General features: G+C 48.9%; 1 protein-coding gene across 1 annotated transcript in view; it reads right to left on the bottom strand.

The window, feature by feature from the left end:
- Positions 1-317: 317 nt before the first annotated feature.
- Positions 318-15,722, bottom strand: part of LOC306982709 (collagen alpha-1(XII) chain-like) — a gene marked incomplete at both ends in the record, with an annotated part of 33,274 nt that continues 17,869 nt past the window's right edge. The window contains 5 exons of the mRNA XM_079583176.1: positions 318-454; positions 5,371-5,497; positions 7,574-7,719; positions 10,403-10,532; positions 14,045-14,199. Coding sequence (XP_079439302.1) covers positions 318-454; positions 5,371-5,497; positions 7,574-7,719; positions 10,403-10,532; positions 14,045-14,199 — 695 coding nt within the window. The remainder of the gene's footprint in view (positions 455-5,370; positions 5,498-7,573; positions 7,720-10,402; positions 10,533-14,044; positions 14,200-15,722) is intronic.

Below are 15,722 nucleotides of genomic sequence, written 5' to 3' on the forward strand. Positions count from 1 at the left end.
AAGGTGACACAACACAGCAACAACGTGAGGAAAAAGTTCAGTTTTGTGGGTCTTAGCTTTCAAATGAGGTGCTACACAGGCGTATATAACAGCCAAAGAGGACAGAATGCACTTGGTTCAGGCGGGTGGTAAGAGCTTAAAGTATTTTTTGAATAATGATAGAAAGTTCACATTTTTCCCCTTAACTGTTTTCAAACATGACCATATAAGGGCGATTTCCTGTATCTATGTTCATCAACATGCTCTGTCCCGACCGAATGAACCAATGAAATAAAAAATGCGTGTGAGTTTGTAGGCCTGAGCTTTCAAATCCGCACCTCCTGCGACTCCCCGTCCTCCGGTTTGTAGGTGATGAGATACTTCAGGACCGGAGCCGGCGCCGCGTCCCAGCTCAGCCTCATGGCGCTGTGGGTGACGTCCCGGATGGTGAGGGCGCCAGCAGGGGGCAGCGGCACTGTGAGAGAGACAGGTGAGACACAGAGACAGGTGAGACACAGAGACAGGTGAGTCACAGAGTCAGGTGAGTCACAGAGACAGGTGAGACACAGAGTCAGGTGAGACACAGAGTCAGGTGAGTCAGAGAGACAGGTGAGTCAGAGAGACAGGTGAGTCACAGAGACAGGTGAGTCACAGAGACAGGTGAGTCAGAGAGACAGGTGAGTCAGAGACAGGTGAGTCAGAGAGACAGGTGAGTCACAGAGACAGGTGAGTCACAGAGACAGGTGAGTCACAGAGACAGGTGAGTCACAGAGACAGGTGAGTCACAGAGACAGGTGAGTCAGAGAGACAGGTGAGTCACAGAGACAGGTGAGTCACAGAGTCAGGTGAGTCACAGAGTCAGGTGAGTCAGAGAGACAGGTGAGACACAGAGACAGGTGAGTCACAGAGACAGGTGAGACACAGAGACAGGTGAGTCAGAGAGACAGGTGAGACACAGAGACAGGTGAGTCAGAGAGACAGGTGAGTCACAGAGACAGGTGAGTCACAGAGACAGGTGAGTCAGAGAGACAGGTGAGTCAGACAGACAGAGAGACAGGTGAGTCAGAGAGACAGGTGAGTCAGAGAGACAGGTGAGTCACAGAGACAGGTGAGTCAGAGAGACAGGTGAGTCACAGAGACAGGTGAGTCACAGAGACAGGTGAGTCAGAGAGACAGGTGAGTCACAGAGACAGGTGAGTCAGACAGACAGGGGAGTCACAGAGACAGGTGAGTCACAGAGACAGGTGAGACAGAGAGACAGGTGAGTCACAGAGACAGGTGAGTCACAGAGACAGGTGAGTCACAGAGACAGGTGAGTCACAGAGACAGGTGAGTCAGACAGACAGGGGAGTCACAGAGACAGGTGAGACAGAGAGAGACAGGTGAGTCACAGAGACAGGTGAGACACAGAGACAGGTGAGTCACAGAGACAGGTGAGTCACAGAGACAGGTGAGTCACAGAGACAGGTGAGTCACAGAGACAGGTGAGACACAGAGACAGGTGAGTCACAGAGACAGGTGAGTCACAGAGACAGGTGAGTCACAGAGACAGGTGAGTCACAGAGACAGGTGAGTCAGACAGACAGGTGAGACAGAGAGACAGGTGAGACAGAGAGACAGGTGAGTCACAGAGACAGGTGAGACAGAGAGACAGGTGAGTCACAGAGACAGGTGAGACAGAGAGACAGGTGAGTCACAGAGACAGGTGAGTCACAGAGACAGGTGAGACACAGAGACAGGTGAGACAGAGAGACAGGTGAGTCACAGAGACAGGTGAGTCACAGAGACAGGTGAGTCACAGAGACAGGTGAGACACAGAGACAGGTGAGTCACAGAGACAGGTGAGACAGAGAGACAGGTGAGTCACAGAGACAGGTGAGACACAGAGACAGGTGAGTCACAGAGACAGGTGAGTCACAGAGACAGGTGAGACAGAGAGACAGGTGAGTCACAGAGACAGGTGAGACAGAGAGACAGGTGAGTCACAGAGACAGGTGAGACACAGAGACAGGTGAGTCACAGAGACAGGTGAGACAGAGAGACAGGTGAGTCACAGAGACAGGTGAGTCACAGAGACAGGTGAGACACAGAGACAGGTGAGTCACAGAGACAGGTGAGACAGAGAGACAGGTGAGTCACAGAGACAGGTGAGACAGAGAGACAGGTGAGACAGAGAGACAGGTGAGTCACAGAGACAGGTGAGTCACAGAGACAGGTGAGTCACAGAGACAGGTGAGTCAGAGAGACAGGTGAGTCACAGAGACAGGTGAGACACAGAGACAGGTGAGACACAGAGACAGGTGAGACAGAGAGACAGGTGAGACACAGAGACAGGTGAGTCACAGAGACAGGTGAGTCACAGAGACAGGTGAGTCAGAGAGACAGGTGAGTCACAGAGACAGGTGAGACACAGAGACAGGTGAGACACAGAGACAGGTGAGACAGAGAGACAGGTGAGTCAGAGAGACAGGTGAGACAGAGAGACAGGTGAGTCACAGAGACAGGTGAGACAGAGAGACAGGTGAGTCACAGAGACAGGTGAGTCACAGAGACAGGTGAGACACAGAGACAGGTGAGACAGAGAGACAGGTGAGTCACAGAGACAGGTGAGACAGAGAGACAGGTGAGTCACAGAGACAGGTGAGTCACAGAGACAGGTGAGACACAGAGACAGGTGAGACAGAGAGACAGGTGAGTCACAGAGACAGGTGAGTCACAGAGACAGGTGAGTCACAGAGACAGGTGAGACACAGAGACAGGTGAGTCACAGAGACAGGTGAGACAGAGAGACAGGTGAGTCACAGAGACAGGTGAGACAGAGAGACAGGTGAGTCACAGAGACAGGTGAGTCACAGAGACAGGTGAGTCACAGAGACAGGTGAGACAGAGAGACAGGTGAGTCACAGAGACAGGTGAGTCACAGAGACAGGTGAGACACAGAGACAGGTGAGTCACAGAGACAGGTGAGTCACAGAGACAGGTGAGACAGAGAGACAGGTGAGTCACAGAGACAGGTGAGACAGAGAGACAGGTGAGTCACAGAGACAGGTGAGACACAGAGACAGGTGAGACACAGAGACAGGTGAGACAGAGAGACAGGTGAGACAGAGAGACAGGTGAGTCACAGAGACAGGTGAGTCACAGAGACAGGTGAGACACAGAGACAGGTGAGACAGAGAGACAGGTGAGTCACAGAGACAGGTGAGTCACAGAGACAGGTGAGTCACAGAGACAGGTGAGACACAGAGACAGGTGAGTCACAGAGACAGGTGAGTCACAGAGACAGGTGAGTCAGACAGACAGGTGAGTCACAGAGACAGGTGAGTCACAGAGACAGGTGAGTCAGACAGACAGGTGAGACAGAGAGACAGGTGAGTCACAGAGAGACAGGTGAGACAGGTGAGTCACAGAGTCAGGTGAGTCACAGAGTCAGGTGAGTCACAGAGTCAGGTGAGTCACAGAGAGACAGGTGAGACAGGTGAGACAGAGAGACAGGTGAGTCACAGAGAGACAGGTGAGACAGGTGAGTCACAGAGTCAGGTGAGTCACAGAGTCAGGTGAGTCACAGAGAGACAGGTGAGACAGGTGAGTCACAGAGACAGGTGAGTCACAGAGTCAGGTGAGTCACAGAGAGACAGGTGAGACAGGTGAGTCACAGAGACAGGTGAGTCACAGAGTCAGGTGAGTCACAGAGTCAGGTGAGTCACAGAGAGACAGGTGAGACAGGTGAGACAGAGAGACAGGTGAGTCACAGAGAGACAGGTGAGACAGGTGAGTCACAGAGTCAGGTGAGTCACAGAGTCAGGTGAGTCACAGAGTCAGGTGAGTCACAGAGAGACAGGTGAGTCACAGAGACAGGTGAGTCACAGAGTCAGGTGAGTCACAGAGAGACAGGTGAGACAGGTGAGACAGAGAGACAGGTGAGTCACAGAGAGACAGGTGAGACAGGTGAGTCACAGAGTCAGGTGAGTCACAGAGACAGGTGAGTCACAGAGTCAGGTGAGTCACAGAGACAGGTGAGTCAGAGAGAGACAGGTGAGTCACAGAGTCAGGTGAGTCACAGAGACAGGTGAGTCAGAGAGAGACAGGTGAGTCAGAGACAGGTGAGTCACAGAGACAGGTGAGTCACAGAGACAGGTGAGTCACAGAGACAGGTGAGACAGGTGAGTCAGAGAGACAGGTGAGTCACAGAGACAGGTGAGTCACAGAGACAGGTGAGTCAGAGAGACAGGTGAGTCAGAGAGACAGGTGAGTCACAGAGACAGGTGAGTCAGAGAGACAGGTGAGTCAGAGAGACAGGTGAGTCAGAGAGACAGGTGAGTCAGAGAGACAGGTGAGTCAGAGAGACAGGGGAGTCACAGAGACAGGTGAGTCAGAGAGACAGGTGAGTCAGAGAGACAGGTGAGTCACAGAGACAGGTGAGTCAGAGAGACAGGTGAGTCACAGAGACAGGTGAGTCAGAGAGACAGGTGAGTCACAGAGACAGGTGAGTCACAGAGACAGGTGAGTCACAGAGACAGGTGAGTCAGAGAGACAGGTGAGTCAGAGAGAGACAGGTGAGTCAGAGACAGGTGAGTCACAGAGACAGGTGAGTCAGAGAGAGACAGGTGAGTCAGAGACAGGTGAGTCACAGAGACAGGTGAGTCACAGAGACAGGTGAGACAGGTGAGTCAGAGAGACAGGTGAGTCAGAGAGACAGGTGAGTCAGGTGAGTCAGAGAGACAGGTGAGTCAGGTGAGTCAGAGAGACAGGTGAGTCACAGAGACAGGTGAGTCACAGAGACAGGTGAGTCACAGAGACAGGTGAGTCACAGAGACAGGTGAGTCACAGAGACAGGTGAGTCAGGTGAGTCAGAGAGACAGGTGAGTCACAGAGACAGGTGAGTCACAGAGACAGGTGAGTCACAGAGACAGGTGAGTCAGGTGAGTCACAGAGACAGGTGAGTCACAGAGAGACAGGTGAGTCAGGTGAGACAGAGAGACAGGTGAGTCAGAGAGACAGGTGAGTCAGAGAGACAGGTGAGTCAGAGAGACAGGTGAGACAGAGAGAGACAGGTGAGTCAGGTGAGACAGGTGAGTCACAGAGAGACAGGTGAGTCAGAGAGACAGGTGAGTCAGAGAGACAGGTGAGTCAGAGAGACAGGTGAGTCAGAGAGACAGGTGAGTCAGAGAGACAGGTGAGTCAGAGAGACAGGTGAGTCACAGAGACAGGTGAGACAGAGAGACAGGTGAGTCAGAGACAGGTGAGACAGAGACAGGTGAGTCAGAGAGACAGGTGAGTCAGAGACAGGTGAGTCAGGTGAGTCACAGAGTCAGGTGAGACAGAGAGACAGGTGAGTCAGAGAGACAGGTGAGTCACAGAGTCAGGTGAGACAGAGAGACAGGTGCTTACGTGTGACTCCTTGGCCCTCTAGTGGCTGGGAGGTGGTCTCTCCGTGCAGTGCGAACAGCTGGATCCCGTACGCCGTGATGGGGGTCAGCTCCGTCAGCTCCACGGACGTCACCGGCCCCACACGCAGCTAGGGGGCGCCAAACACAACCAGCCGTCACAAACACATGGAGGAGCAAAGAAGCTGCTGTGAGGACGAGGCGCTGCAGGTGAACAGGGAACCTTTAAAGTCATGAAGCCGAGGACACGGTGTTTCACTTGTCTTGGTATCGGTTAATATCGGATATCGGCCGATACTCGACCCCAAAGGATCAGGGCAGCTCTAACACAGTGACCTAATGTAGCGTCTCCTCCTGTGGACATGAGAGGAAGAGTTTTAAAGCATCAAAGAGAAACTAAAGTCCTGAGGGCGGAGCTAAGCCTGGAGGAGAGACTGTTTCTCTTGTGGACAGTCAGGAGCTACATACCTCACAGGCTCGGACACGGCTCGGACACGGCTCGGACACGGCTCGGACACGGCTCGGACACGGCTCGGACACGGCTCTGACACGGCTCGGACACGGCTCTGACACGGCTCGGACACGGCTCGGATCAAAGGAACATGTGCCGCACAGACGCCGCTCAAATCAGGGAGGAATGCGGCGCTTTGTTCCTCCCAGAATCTGCCATTACTACAAACAGGGCGTCTGCAGAGTAGGTCAGATTTAAGACTTTTTAAGACCTTTTTAAGACACAAAATCTCAAAAATAAGACCTGTTTTTGAACGCGCAATATATAAATGAAAAGTAAAGAAAATCACTGTCACAAAAATCCAAGTGTCAAACTTGTTTCTGATTCCACAGTGAGATGTTCAAATGTAAGAACTTCATTTTTCACATTAGGCATTTTAACCATTCAAGTTTGAACAACCTCATCCCATAATAAGAATATTGAGATTGAATAATTACTCACAATTATCGACTGAATGAAAGAAAACAAGAGATATTTAGTTTGTGTATTTAAAATGCTTTGTAATACTTGAGCTGCTAAACATTCACTGTTGAAAAAGCTGCAGCTTTTGCACTCGTTTGCCTAGAACAAAACACTGTCAACTTTACAACTCATTAATGATCATAATTATTTTATTTTATTTATTTATGGTTTATTTGGTAGGGACAGTGCAAGTTAATGAACAAGCCACACCGGATTGTAGCCTTAGGCTAATTTTCATCCGTTGTCCCCCATGCGCACTCTCAAACACACTCTCATACATCCTGGCATGTTTTAATGATATTAATATTAGGCCAGAATCTAGTCTCAGTTTGATGTTTTCTAAACTTGTTTGTCAGATGTTTTGATGAACAAAGTGAGAAACGTGTTTCTAAAGTAACAGGACTTTCTCTTTCCTTCTGTCCCTGAGCAGAGGAGCGTTCGCTTTGTGTTTCCAACATTTGGACAAACTTTATTGTGAATGATGCCGTTCATGACCTTGAGTTGGATATTTACAGTGAAGGATTATCTCCACGTTGTTTCATATTGGATCCGTAATGCTGCTGTCGGGGGAAAGATACGTCCATCAGCGACACCTCGGTCATGTTCTGGATTCCTAAACTCTGCTGACTTCAGTGTTTGTTTGTGGAGGATAAAGCTCTGAAGGAAAGTCCTTCTGCCTCGCTCCACTATCGCTGAGTTTACGTTGTTTGTGGCGGCGGCCAGTGCATCACTTCGGCCTCTCGGACCCTGAGCGGCACCGGCGGCTCCTCATCGCTGCTTCTGGGACTTTATTAGTCGACTTTTTAAACTAAATTGTGCACAAATAATTGGGTCGTTGAACGTTCATTTTTAAGACCAGTTTACCCTGGATTTAAGACCAAACAGGCCCAATTTTAGACTTTTAAAGACCCCGCGGATACGCTGTACAAAACATCTGCACAGCACCTACAGGGAGGAGGAGGAACCGAACTCCATCAGGAGGAGGAACCGGACTCCATCAGGAGGAGGAAGAACAGACTCCATCAGGAGGAGGAAGAACAGACTCCATCAGGAGGAGTCAGGGAGGAGGTCAGGACTGATGTGTGAGAAGCAGAGGAGGGACCGTCATCTCCGTCACAGCCTTTCGTGCTACACGTGGATCCCAAACGTGTGAGTGTGAATTAATGAGTGAGGGAAAGACCAGGGAGCGTCAGCCATGTTGGAGTGACCTCCTGGTCTTCTTCTCCAGCCCCACCTCTCGCTCCTGCTCCGGGCTGGTGGCGTTCAGGGCGCGGTACAGCAGCATGTAGCCTGTGGCGCCGGCGGCTTCTCTCCATCGCACGCCGAGGCTGGTGACCTTCTCATCGAACACCTGCAGGTCAGAGGGCGCCGGCACTGGGACTGCACACAGAGACCAGCAATCATCACAGAGCAGGGTTAGCATTAGCATTAGCATTAATCATCACAGAGCAGGGTTAGCATTAGCATTAGCATTAATCATCACAGCGCAGTGTTAGCATTAGCATTAATCATCACAGCGGAGTGTTAGCATTAGCATTAGCAATAATCATCACAGCGCAGTGTTAGCATTAGCATTAATCATCACAGCGCAGTGTTAGCATTAGCATTAATCATCACAGAGCAGGGTTAGCATTAGCATTAGCAATAATCATCACAGCGCAGGGTTAGCATTAGCATTAATCATCAGAGCGCAGTGTTAGCATTAGCATTAGCATTAATCATCAGAGAGCAGGGTTAGCATTAGCATTAGCAATAATCATCACAGCGCAGTGTTAGCATTAGCATTAATCATCACAGCGCAGTGTTAGCATTAGTATTAATCATCACAGAGCAGGGTTAGCATTAGCATTAGCATTAATCATCACAGAGCAGGGTTAGCATTAGCATTAATCATCACAGAGCAGGTTTAGCATTAGCAATAATCATCACAGAGCAGGGTTAGCATTAGCATTATTCATCACAGAGCAGGGTTAGCATTAGCATTAGCATTAATAATCACAGCGCAGTGTTAGCATTAGCATTAGCATTAATCATCACAGAGCAGGGTTAGCATTAGCATTAATCATCACAGAGCAGGGTTAGCATTAGCATTAATCATCACAGAGCAGGGTTAGCATTAGCATTAATCATCACAGAGCAGGATTAGCATTAGCATTAATCATCACAGAGCAGGGTTAGCATTAGCATTAGCATTAATCATCACAGAGCAGGGTTAGCATTAGCATTAGCATTAATCATCACAGAGCAGGGTTAGCATTAGCATTAATCATCACAGAGCAGGGTTAGCATTAGCATTAATCATCACAGAGCAGGGTTAGCATTAGCAATAATCATCACAGAGGAGTGTTAGCATTAGCATTAGCATTAATCATCACAGAGCAGGGTTAGCATTAGCACTAATCATCACAGAGCAGGGTTAGCATTAGCATTAGCATTAATCATCACAGAGCAGGGTTAGCATTAGCATTAATCATCACAGAGCAGGGTTAGCATTAGCATTAATCATCACAGAGCAGGGTTAGCATTAGCATTAGCATTAATCATCACAGAGCAGGGTTAGCATTAGCATTAATCATAACAGCGCAGTGTTAGCATTAGCATTAATCATCAGAGCGCAGTGTTAGCATTAGCATTAATCATCAGAGCGCAGTGTTAGCATTAGCATTAGCATTAATCATCACAGCGCAGGGTTAGCATTAGCATTAATCATCAGAGCGCAGTGTTAGCATTAGCATTAGCATTAATCATCACAGCGCAGGGTTAGCATTAGCATTAATCATCACAGAGCAGTGTTAGCATTAGCATTAGCATTAATCATCACAGCGCAGTGTTATCATTAGCATTAGCATTAATCATCACAGCACAGTGTTAGCATTAGCATTAATCATCACAGCGCAGTGTTAGCATTAGCATTAGCATTAATCATCACAGCGCAGTGTTAGCATTAGCATTAGCATTGATCATCACAGCGCAGTGTTAGCATTAGCATTAGCAGATGTATAAGCAGTAGTATCAGTAGTATTAGTAGTAGTATTCACAGTAGTATCTGCAGTAGTATCTGCAGTATTCGCACTAGTATCTGCAGTACTCACAGTAGTATCTGCAGTACTCGCAGTAGTATCAGCAGTACTCGCAGTAGTATCTGCAGTAGTATCTGCACTAGTATCTGCAGTACTCACAGTAGTATCTGCAGTACTCGCAGTAGTATCTGCAGTACTCGCAGTAGTATCTGCAGTACTCGCAGTAGTATCAGCAGTACTCGCAGTAGTATCTGCAGTAGTATCTGCAGTAGTATCTGCAGTAGTATCTGCAGTACTCACAGTAGTATCTGCAGTACTCGCAGTAGTATCTGCAGTACTCGCAGTAGTATCTGCAGTACTCGCAGTAGTATCTGCAGTACTCGCAGTAGTATCTGCAGTACTCGCAGTAGTATCTGCAGTAGTATCTGCAGTAGTATCTGCAGTACTCGCAGTAGTATCAGCAGTACTCACAGTAGTATCTGCAGTAGTATCTGCAGTAGTATCTGCAGTAGTATCAGCAGTACTCGCAGTAGTATCTGCAGTAGTATCTGCAGTAGTATCTGCAGTAGTATCTGCAGTACTCGCAGTAGTATCTGCAGTACTCGCAGTAGTATCTGCAGTACTCGCAGTAGTATCTGCAGTACTCGCAGTAGTATCTGCAGTACTCGCAGTAGTATCTGCAGTACTCGCAGTAGTATCTGCAGTACTCGCAGTAGTATCTGCAGTACTCGCAGTAGTATCTGCAGTACTCGCAGTAGTATCTGCAGTACTCGCAGTAGTATCTGCAGTACTCGCAGTAGTATCTGCAGTACTCGCAGTAGTATCTGCAGTAGTATTCGCAGTAGTATCTGCAGTAGTATCTGCAGTAGTATCTACAGTACTCGTAGTAGTATCTGCAGTAGTATCTGCAGTAGTATCTGCAGTAGTATCTGCAGTAGTATCTGCAGTACTCGTAGTAGTATCTGCAGTAGTATCTGCAGTAGTATCTGCAGTAGTATCTGCAGTAGTATCTGCAGTAGTATCTGCAGTACTCGTGTACTCACGCGTGGTCTCGGCCCCGCTGAGCGGTTCGCTGCTCATCTCTCCGATCACGGCGAACACGTTCACGTCGTACGGAGTCAGAGGAGTGAGGTTCTCCAGGACCACAGTCATGGTCTCCCCGTCCACAGACACCTGCAACAGAGGAACTATGGGCCTGAGGCGGAGGAACTATGGGCCTGAGGAGGAGGAACTATGGGCTTTAGGAGGAGGAACTATGGGCCTGAGGAGGAGGAACTATGGGCCTGAGGAGGAGGAACTATGGGCCTGAGGAGGAGGAACTATGGGCCTGAGGAGGAGGAACTATGGGCCTGAGGAGGAGGAACTATGGGCCTGAGGAGGAGGAACTATGGGCCTGAGGAGGAGGAACTATGGGCCTGAGGAGGAGGAACTATGGGCCTGAGGAGGAGGAACTATGGGCCTGAGGAGGAGGAACTATGGGCCTGAGGAGGAGGAACTATGGGCCTGAGGAGGAGGAACTATGGGCCTGAGGAGGAGGAACTATGGGCCTGAGGAGGAGGAACTATGGGCCTGAGGAGGAGGAACTATGGGCCTGAGGCGGAGGAACTATGGGCCTGAGGCGGAGGAACTATGGGCCTGAGGAGGAGGAACTATGGGCCTGAGGAGGAGGAACTATGGGCCTGAGGAGGAGGAACTATGGGCCTGAGGAGGAGGAACTATGGGCCTGAGGAGGAGGAACTATGGGCTTTAGGAGGAGGAACTATGGGCCTGAGGAGGAGGAACTATGGGCCTGAGGAGGAGGAACTATGGGCCTGAGGAGGAGGAACTATGGGCCTGAGGCGGAGGAACTATGGGCCTGAGGAGGAGGAACTATGGGCCTGAGGAGGAGGAACTATGGGCCTGAGGCGGAGGAACTATGGGCCTGAGGCGGAGGAACTATGGGCCTGAGGAGGAGGAACTATGGGCCTGAGGAGGAGGAACTATGGGCCTGAGGAGGAGGAACTATGGGCCTGAGGAGGAGGAACTATGGGCCTGAGGAGGAGGAACTATGGGCTTTAGGAGGAGGAACTATGGGCCTGAGGAGGAGGAACTATGGGCCTGAGGAGGAGGAACTATGGGCCTGAGGAGGAGGAACTATGGGCCTGAGGCGGAGGAACTATGGGCCTGAGGCGGAGGAACTATGGGCCTGAGGAGGAACTATGGGCCTGAGGAGGAAATATGGGCCTGAGGAGGAGGAACTATGGGCCTGAGGAGGAGGAACTATGGGCCTGAGGAGGAGGAACTGTGGGCCTGAGGAGGAGGAACTATGGGCCTGAGGAGGAGGAGGAACTATGGGCCTGAGGAGGAGGAACTATGGGCCTGAGGAGGAACTCTGGGCCTGAGGAGGAGGAACTATGGGCCTGAGGAGGAGGAACTATGGGCCTGAGGAGGAGGAGGAACTATGGGCCTGAGGAGGAGGAGGAACTATGGGCTTTAAGAGGAGGAACTGTGGGCCTAAAATAAAGTTCTCAGTTTGAATAAAGCGTCTGTCACTGTGAGCGTTTTTAAATAAAGTTCTCAGTTTGAATAAAGCGTCTGTCACTGTGAGCGTTTTTAAATAAAGTTCTCAGTTTGAATAAAGCGTCCGTCACTCTGAGCGTTTTTAAATAAAGTTCTCAGTTTGAATAAAGCGTCTGTCACTGTGAGCGTTTTTAAATAAAGTTCTCACATTTGAATAAAGCGTCTGTCACTCTGAGCGTTTTTAAATAAAGTTCTCAGTTTGAATAAAGCGTCTGTGACTGTGGGCGTTTTTAAATAAAGTTCTCAGTTTGAATAAAGCGTCTGTCACTGTGGGCGTTTTTAAATAAAGTTCTCAGTTTGAATAAAGCGTCTGTCACTCTGAGCGTTTTTAAATAAAGTTCTCAGTTTGAATAAAGCGTCTGTCACTGTGAGCGTTTTTAAATAAAGTTCTCAGTTTGAATAAAGCGTCTGTCACTGTGAGCGTTTTTAAATAAAGTTCTCAGTTTGAATAAAGCGTCTGTCACTGTGAGCGTTTTTAAATAAAGTTCTCAGTTTGAATAAAGCGTCTGTCACTGTGAGCGTTTTTAAATAAAGTTCTCAGTTTGAATAAAGCGTCTGTCACTGTGAGCGTTTTTAAATAAAGTTCTCAGTTTGAATAAAGCGTCTGTCACTGTGAGCGTTTTTAAATAAAGTTCTCAGTTTGAATAAAGCGTCTGTCACTGTGAGCGTTTTTAAATAAAGTTCTCAGTTTGAATAAAGCGTCTGTCCCTGTGAGCGTTTTTAAATAAAGTTCTCAGTTTGAATAAAGCGTCTGTCACTGTGAGTGTTTTTGAATAAAGTTCTCAGTTTGAATAAAGCGTCTGTCACTGTGAGCGTTTTTAAATAAAGTTCTCAGTTTGAATAAAGCGTCTGTCACTGTGAGCGTTTTTAAATAAAGTTCTCAGTTTGAATAAAGCGTCTGTCACTGTGAGCGTTTTTAAATAAAGTTCTCAGTTTGAATAAAGCGTCTGTCACTGTGAGTGTTTTTAAGAAGAGGAACTACGGGCCTTAAGAGGAGGAACTATGGGCCTTAAGAGGAGGAACTATGGGCTTTAAGAGGAGGAACTATGGGCCTTAAGAGGAGGAACTATGGGCCTTAAGAGGAGGAACTATGGGCCTTAAGAGGAGGAACTATGGGCCTTAAGAAGAGGAACTACGGGCCTTAAGAGGAGGAACTATGGGCCTTAAGAAGAGGAACTATGGGCCTTAAGAGGAGGAACTATGGGCCTTAAGAGGAGGAACTATGGGCCTTAAGAGGAGGAACTATGGGCCTTAAGAAGAGGAACTATGGGCCTTAAGAGGAGGAACTATGGGCCTTAAGAGGAGGAACTATGGGCCTTAAGAGGAGGAACTATGGGCCTTAAGAAGAGGAACTACGGGCCTTAAGAGGAGGAACTATGGGCCTTAAGAAGAGGAACTACGGGCCTTAAGAGGAGGAACTATGGGCCTTAAGAGGAGGAACTATGGGCTTTAAGAGGAGGAACTATGGGCCTTAAGAGGAGGAACTATGGGCTTTAAGAGGAGGAACTATGGGCTTTAAGAAGAGGAACTATGGGCTTTAAGAAGAGGAACTATGGACCTTAAGAGGAGGAACTATGGGCTTTAAGAAGAGGAACTATGGGCTTTAAGAGGAGGAACTATGGGCCTTAAGAGGAGGAACTATGGGCCTTAAGAGGAGGAACTATGGGCCTTCAGAGGAGGAACTATGGGCTTTAAGAAGAGGAACTATGGGCTTTAAGAGGAGGAACTATGGGCCTTAAGAGGAGGAACTATGGGCCTTAAGAGGAGGAACTATGGGCTTTAAGAGGAGGAACTTTGGTTCTTCAGAGGAGGAACTTTGGGCCTTAAGAGGAGGAACTTTGGGCCTTAAGAGGAGGAACTTTGGGCCTTAAGAGGAGGAACTATGGGCCTGAAGAGGAGGAACTATGGGCTTTAAGAGGAGGAACTATGGGCCTGAAGAGGAGGAACTATGGGCCTTAAGAGGAGGAACTATGGGCCTGAGGAGGAGGAACTATGGGCCTTATGAGGAGGAACTATGGGCCTTAAGAGGAGGAACTACGGGCCTCTGACAGAGTTCAAACTAAGATGTTAAGGAGGAAACTGGACCCTGAGATCTTCATGAGGATGTGCTGGAGAGGAAGCTGTACCTCCATGGTGGGGCCTCCTGCCGTCTTCCTGTAGGTGATCCTGTACTTCTCCGACGCCACGTCAGGAGGACTCCACGAGACCCTGAAGGAGAAGGGCGTGACCTCGGAGGTTTCCAGGTCCATGGGAGGGTCCAGGCCCACGGGTTCCTCTCCTCCTGAAGACACCACGGACCAGGATGGAGAAAAGAATCAGGACGCCATTTTGTTCAGGGACAAACAAGAGTCTGGAGGAGTTTGTTTACCATCCAATTCATCGTAATTCATGCAGTTCTTATACTTGCTAGGCTAGTGCTAGGCTAGTGCTAGGCTAGTGCTAGGCTAGTGCTAGTGCTAGGCAAATGAGCCTGCATTAAAAACAGTGTGACCCGCTCCACGAGACCATCGCAGCCTCCTCTGTGACTGCCTTCAGGGGGTCCAGCTGAACTCTCTCCCCTCCCTGCCCTCCCTCTGCCTCCCCCTGAAGGCGAGAGGGCGGGGCTGACCGCGGTCGCTCTCGTGTCGTCGGAGTAAATCACTTTAAAACAAGCTCAGAGTGATTTAAGGCTGTGTCCGCGCGTTGACTCCGGGTTCAGGGAGTTTATGATGCGACTAAAGGCCGACCGCCAGGTCTCCGAGTTCAGAGGATTTGAACTTCTCTACAGCAGGTTTGAGACGTAAACATGTGGCAGCTTGTGAACACTTTTATGGAGCGGAATAAGAAGGATTGAAGCTCAGGTGGTTTCTCTGACTCCTTAAAGGCCGCTTTGATCTGTATCTTGTTGCTGATGAAGAGATGTATGATTTAGGGCCGATACCACAGGTTTGTACTCATACTCGTACTCATTCATGAGGTCCCGATACCAGAAACCGATACCATTTGACGTGTGGCCAGCGCAGCTACGAGGCGCAGCTACGAGGCGCAGCTACGAGGCGCAGCTACGAGGCGCAGCTCTCAGCTGAGGAGAGAAGAAGCAACAAACTGGAGAATAGTTTAGTGTAAATACAATAATCCACATAGAGCTGACTTTATTACAGACTGCGCCTCTAAACCAGAGTCTGAGCTGGATTTAACCAGAGCTTAATGTTGTTAGAGCTGCAGCGTCTGCAGTGTTTACAACATACAGGCTAATGATGCTAACTCGCTGCAGCGTCTGCAGTGTTTACAACAGGGGTCACCAACGTGGGGCCCGCGGGCACCCAGGGGCCCTTTGGGGCATGTCCAGTCGCCCTTGGGACTTTTTCTAAAGTGTATAACACTTCATTTTCTTGAATCTAATTCATAAAATTACAGTTATTTCGGTTCTTGTGACTCGGTATGAGTTTAAAATAAAGCTATTTTATTATAATATGGGGTCAATATCCTATAAGTGAACAGTGTACGTTTAAGTCTTTAGGATTTGTTTTTAACTGGTCGCCCTCGAACAACTTAATGCTCTTACAGTCGCCCTCAGCTGAAATAAGGCTGGTGACCCCTGGTTTACAACATACAGGCTAACGATGCTAACTCGCGGCTAACAGTTTGGGCCATTCTGACGCCGTTTTATGCCCAGGGGTTTTTTCATCTGAAAAACTAACCCAGCGACTAAAAAGTCCTCAGAAAATCCAGATTAAAGACATAGAGCATGTTTATATTGAGGGAAAATGAGCTGCAGCAGAACAATGAAAACGCTTAAATCCAAGTACTCGTATCGGTTTTAGA

This window comes from Gobius niger, assembly GCF_951799975.1.
Source record: "Gobius niger genome assembly, contig: SCAFFOLD_170, whole genome shotgun sequence".
NCBI classification, from domain to species: Eukaryota; Metazoa; Chordata; class Actinopteri; order Gobiiformes; family Gobiidae; genus Gobius; species Gobius niger.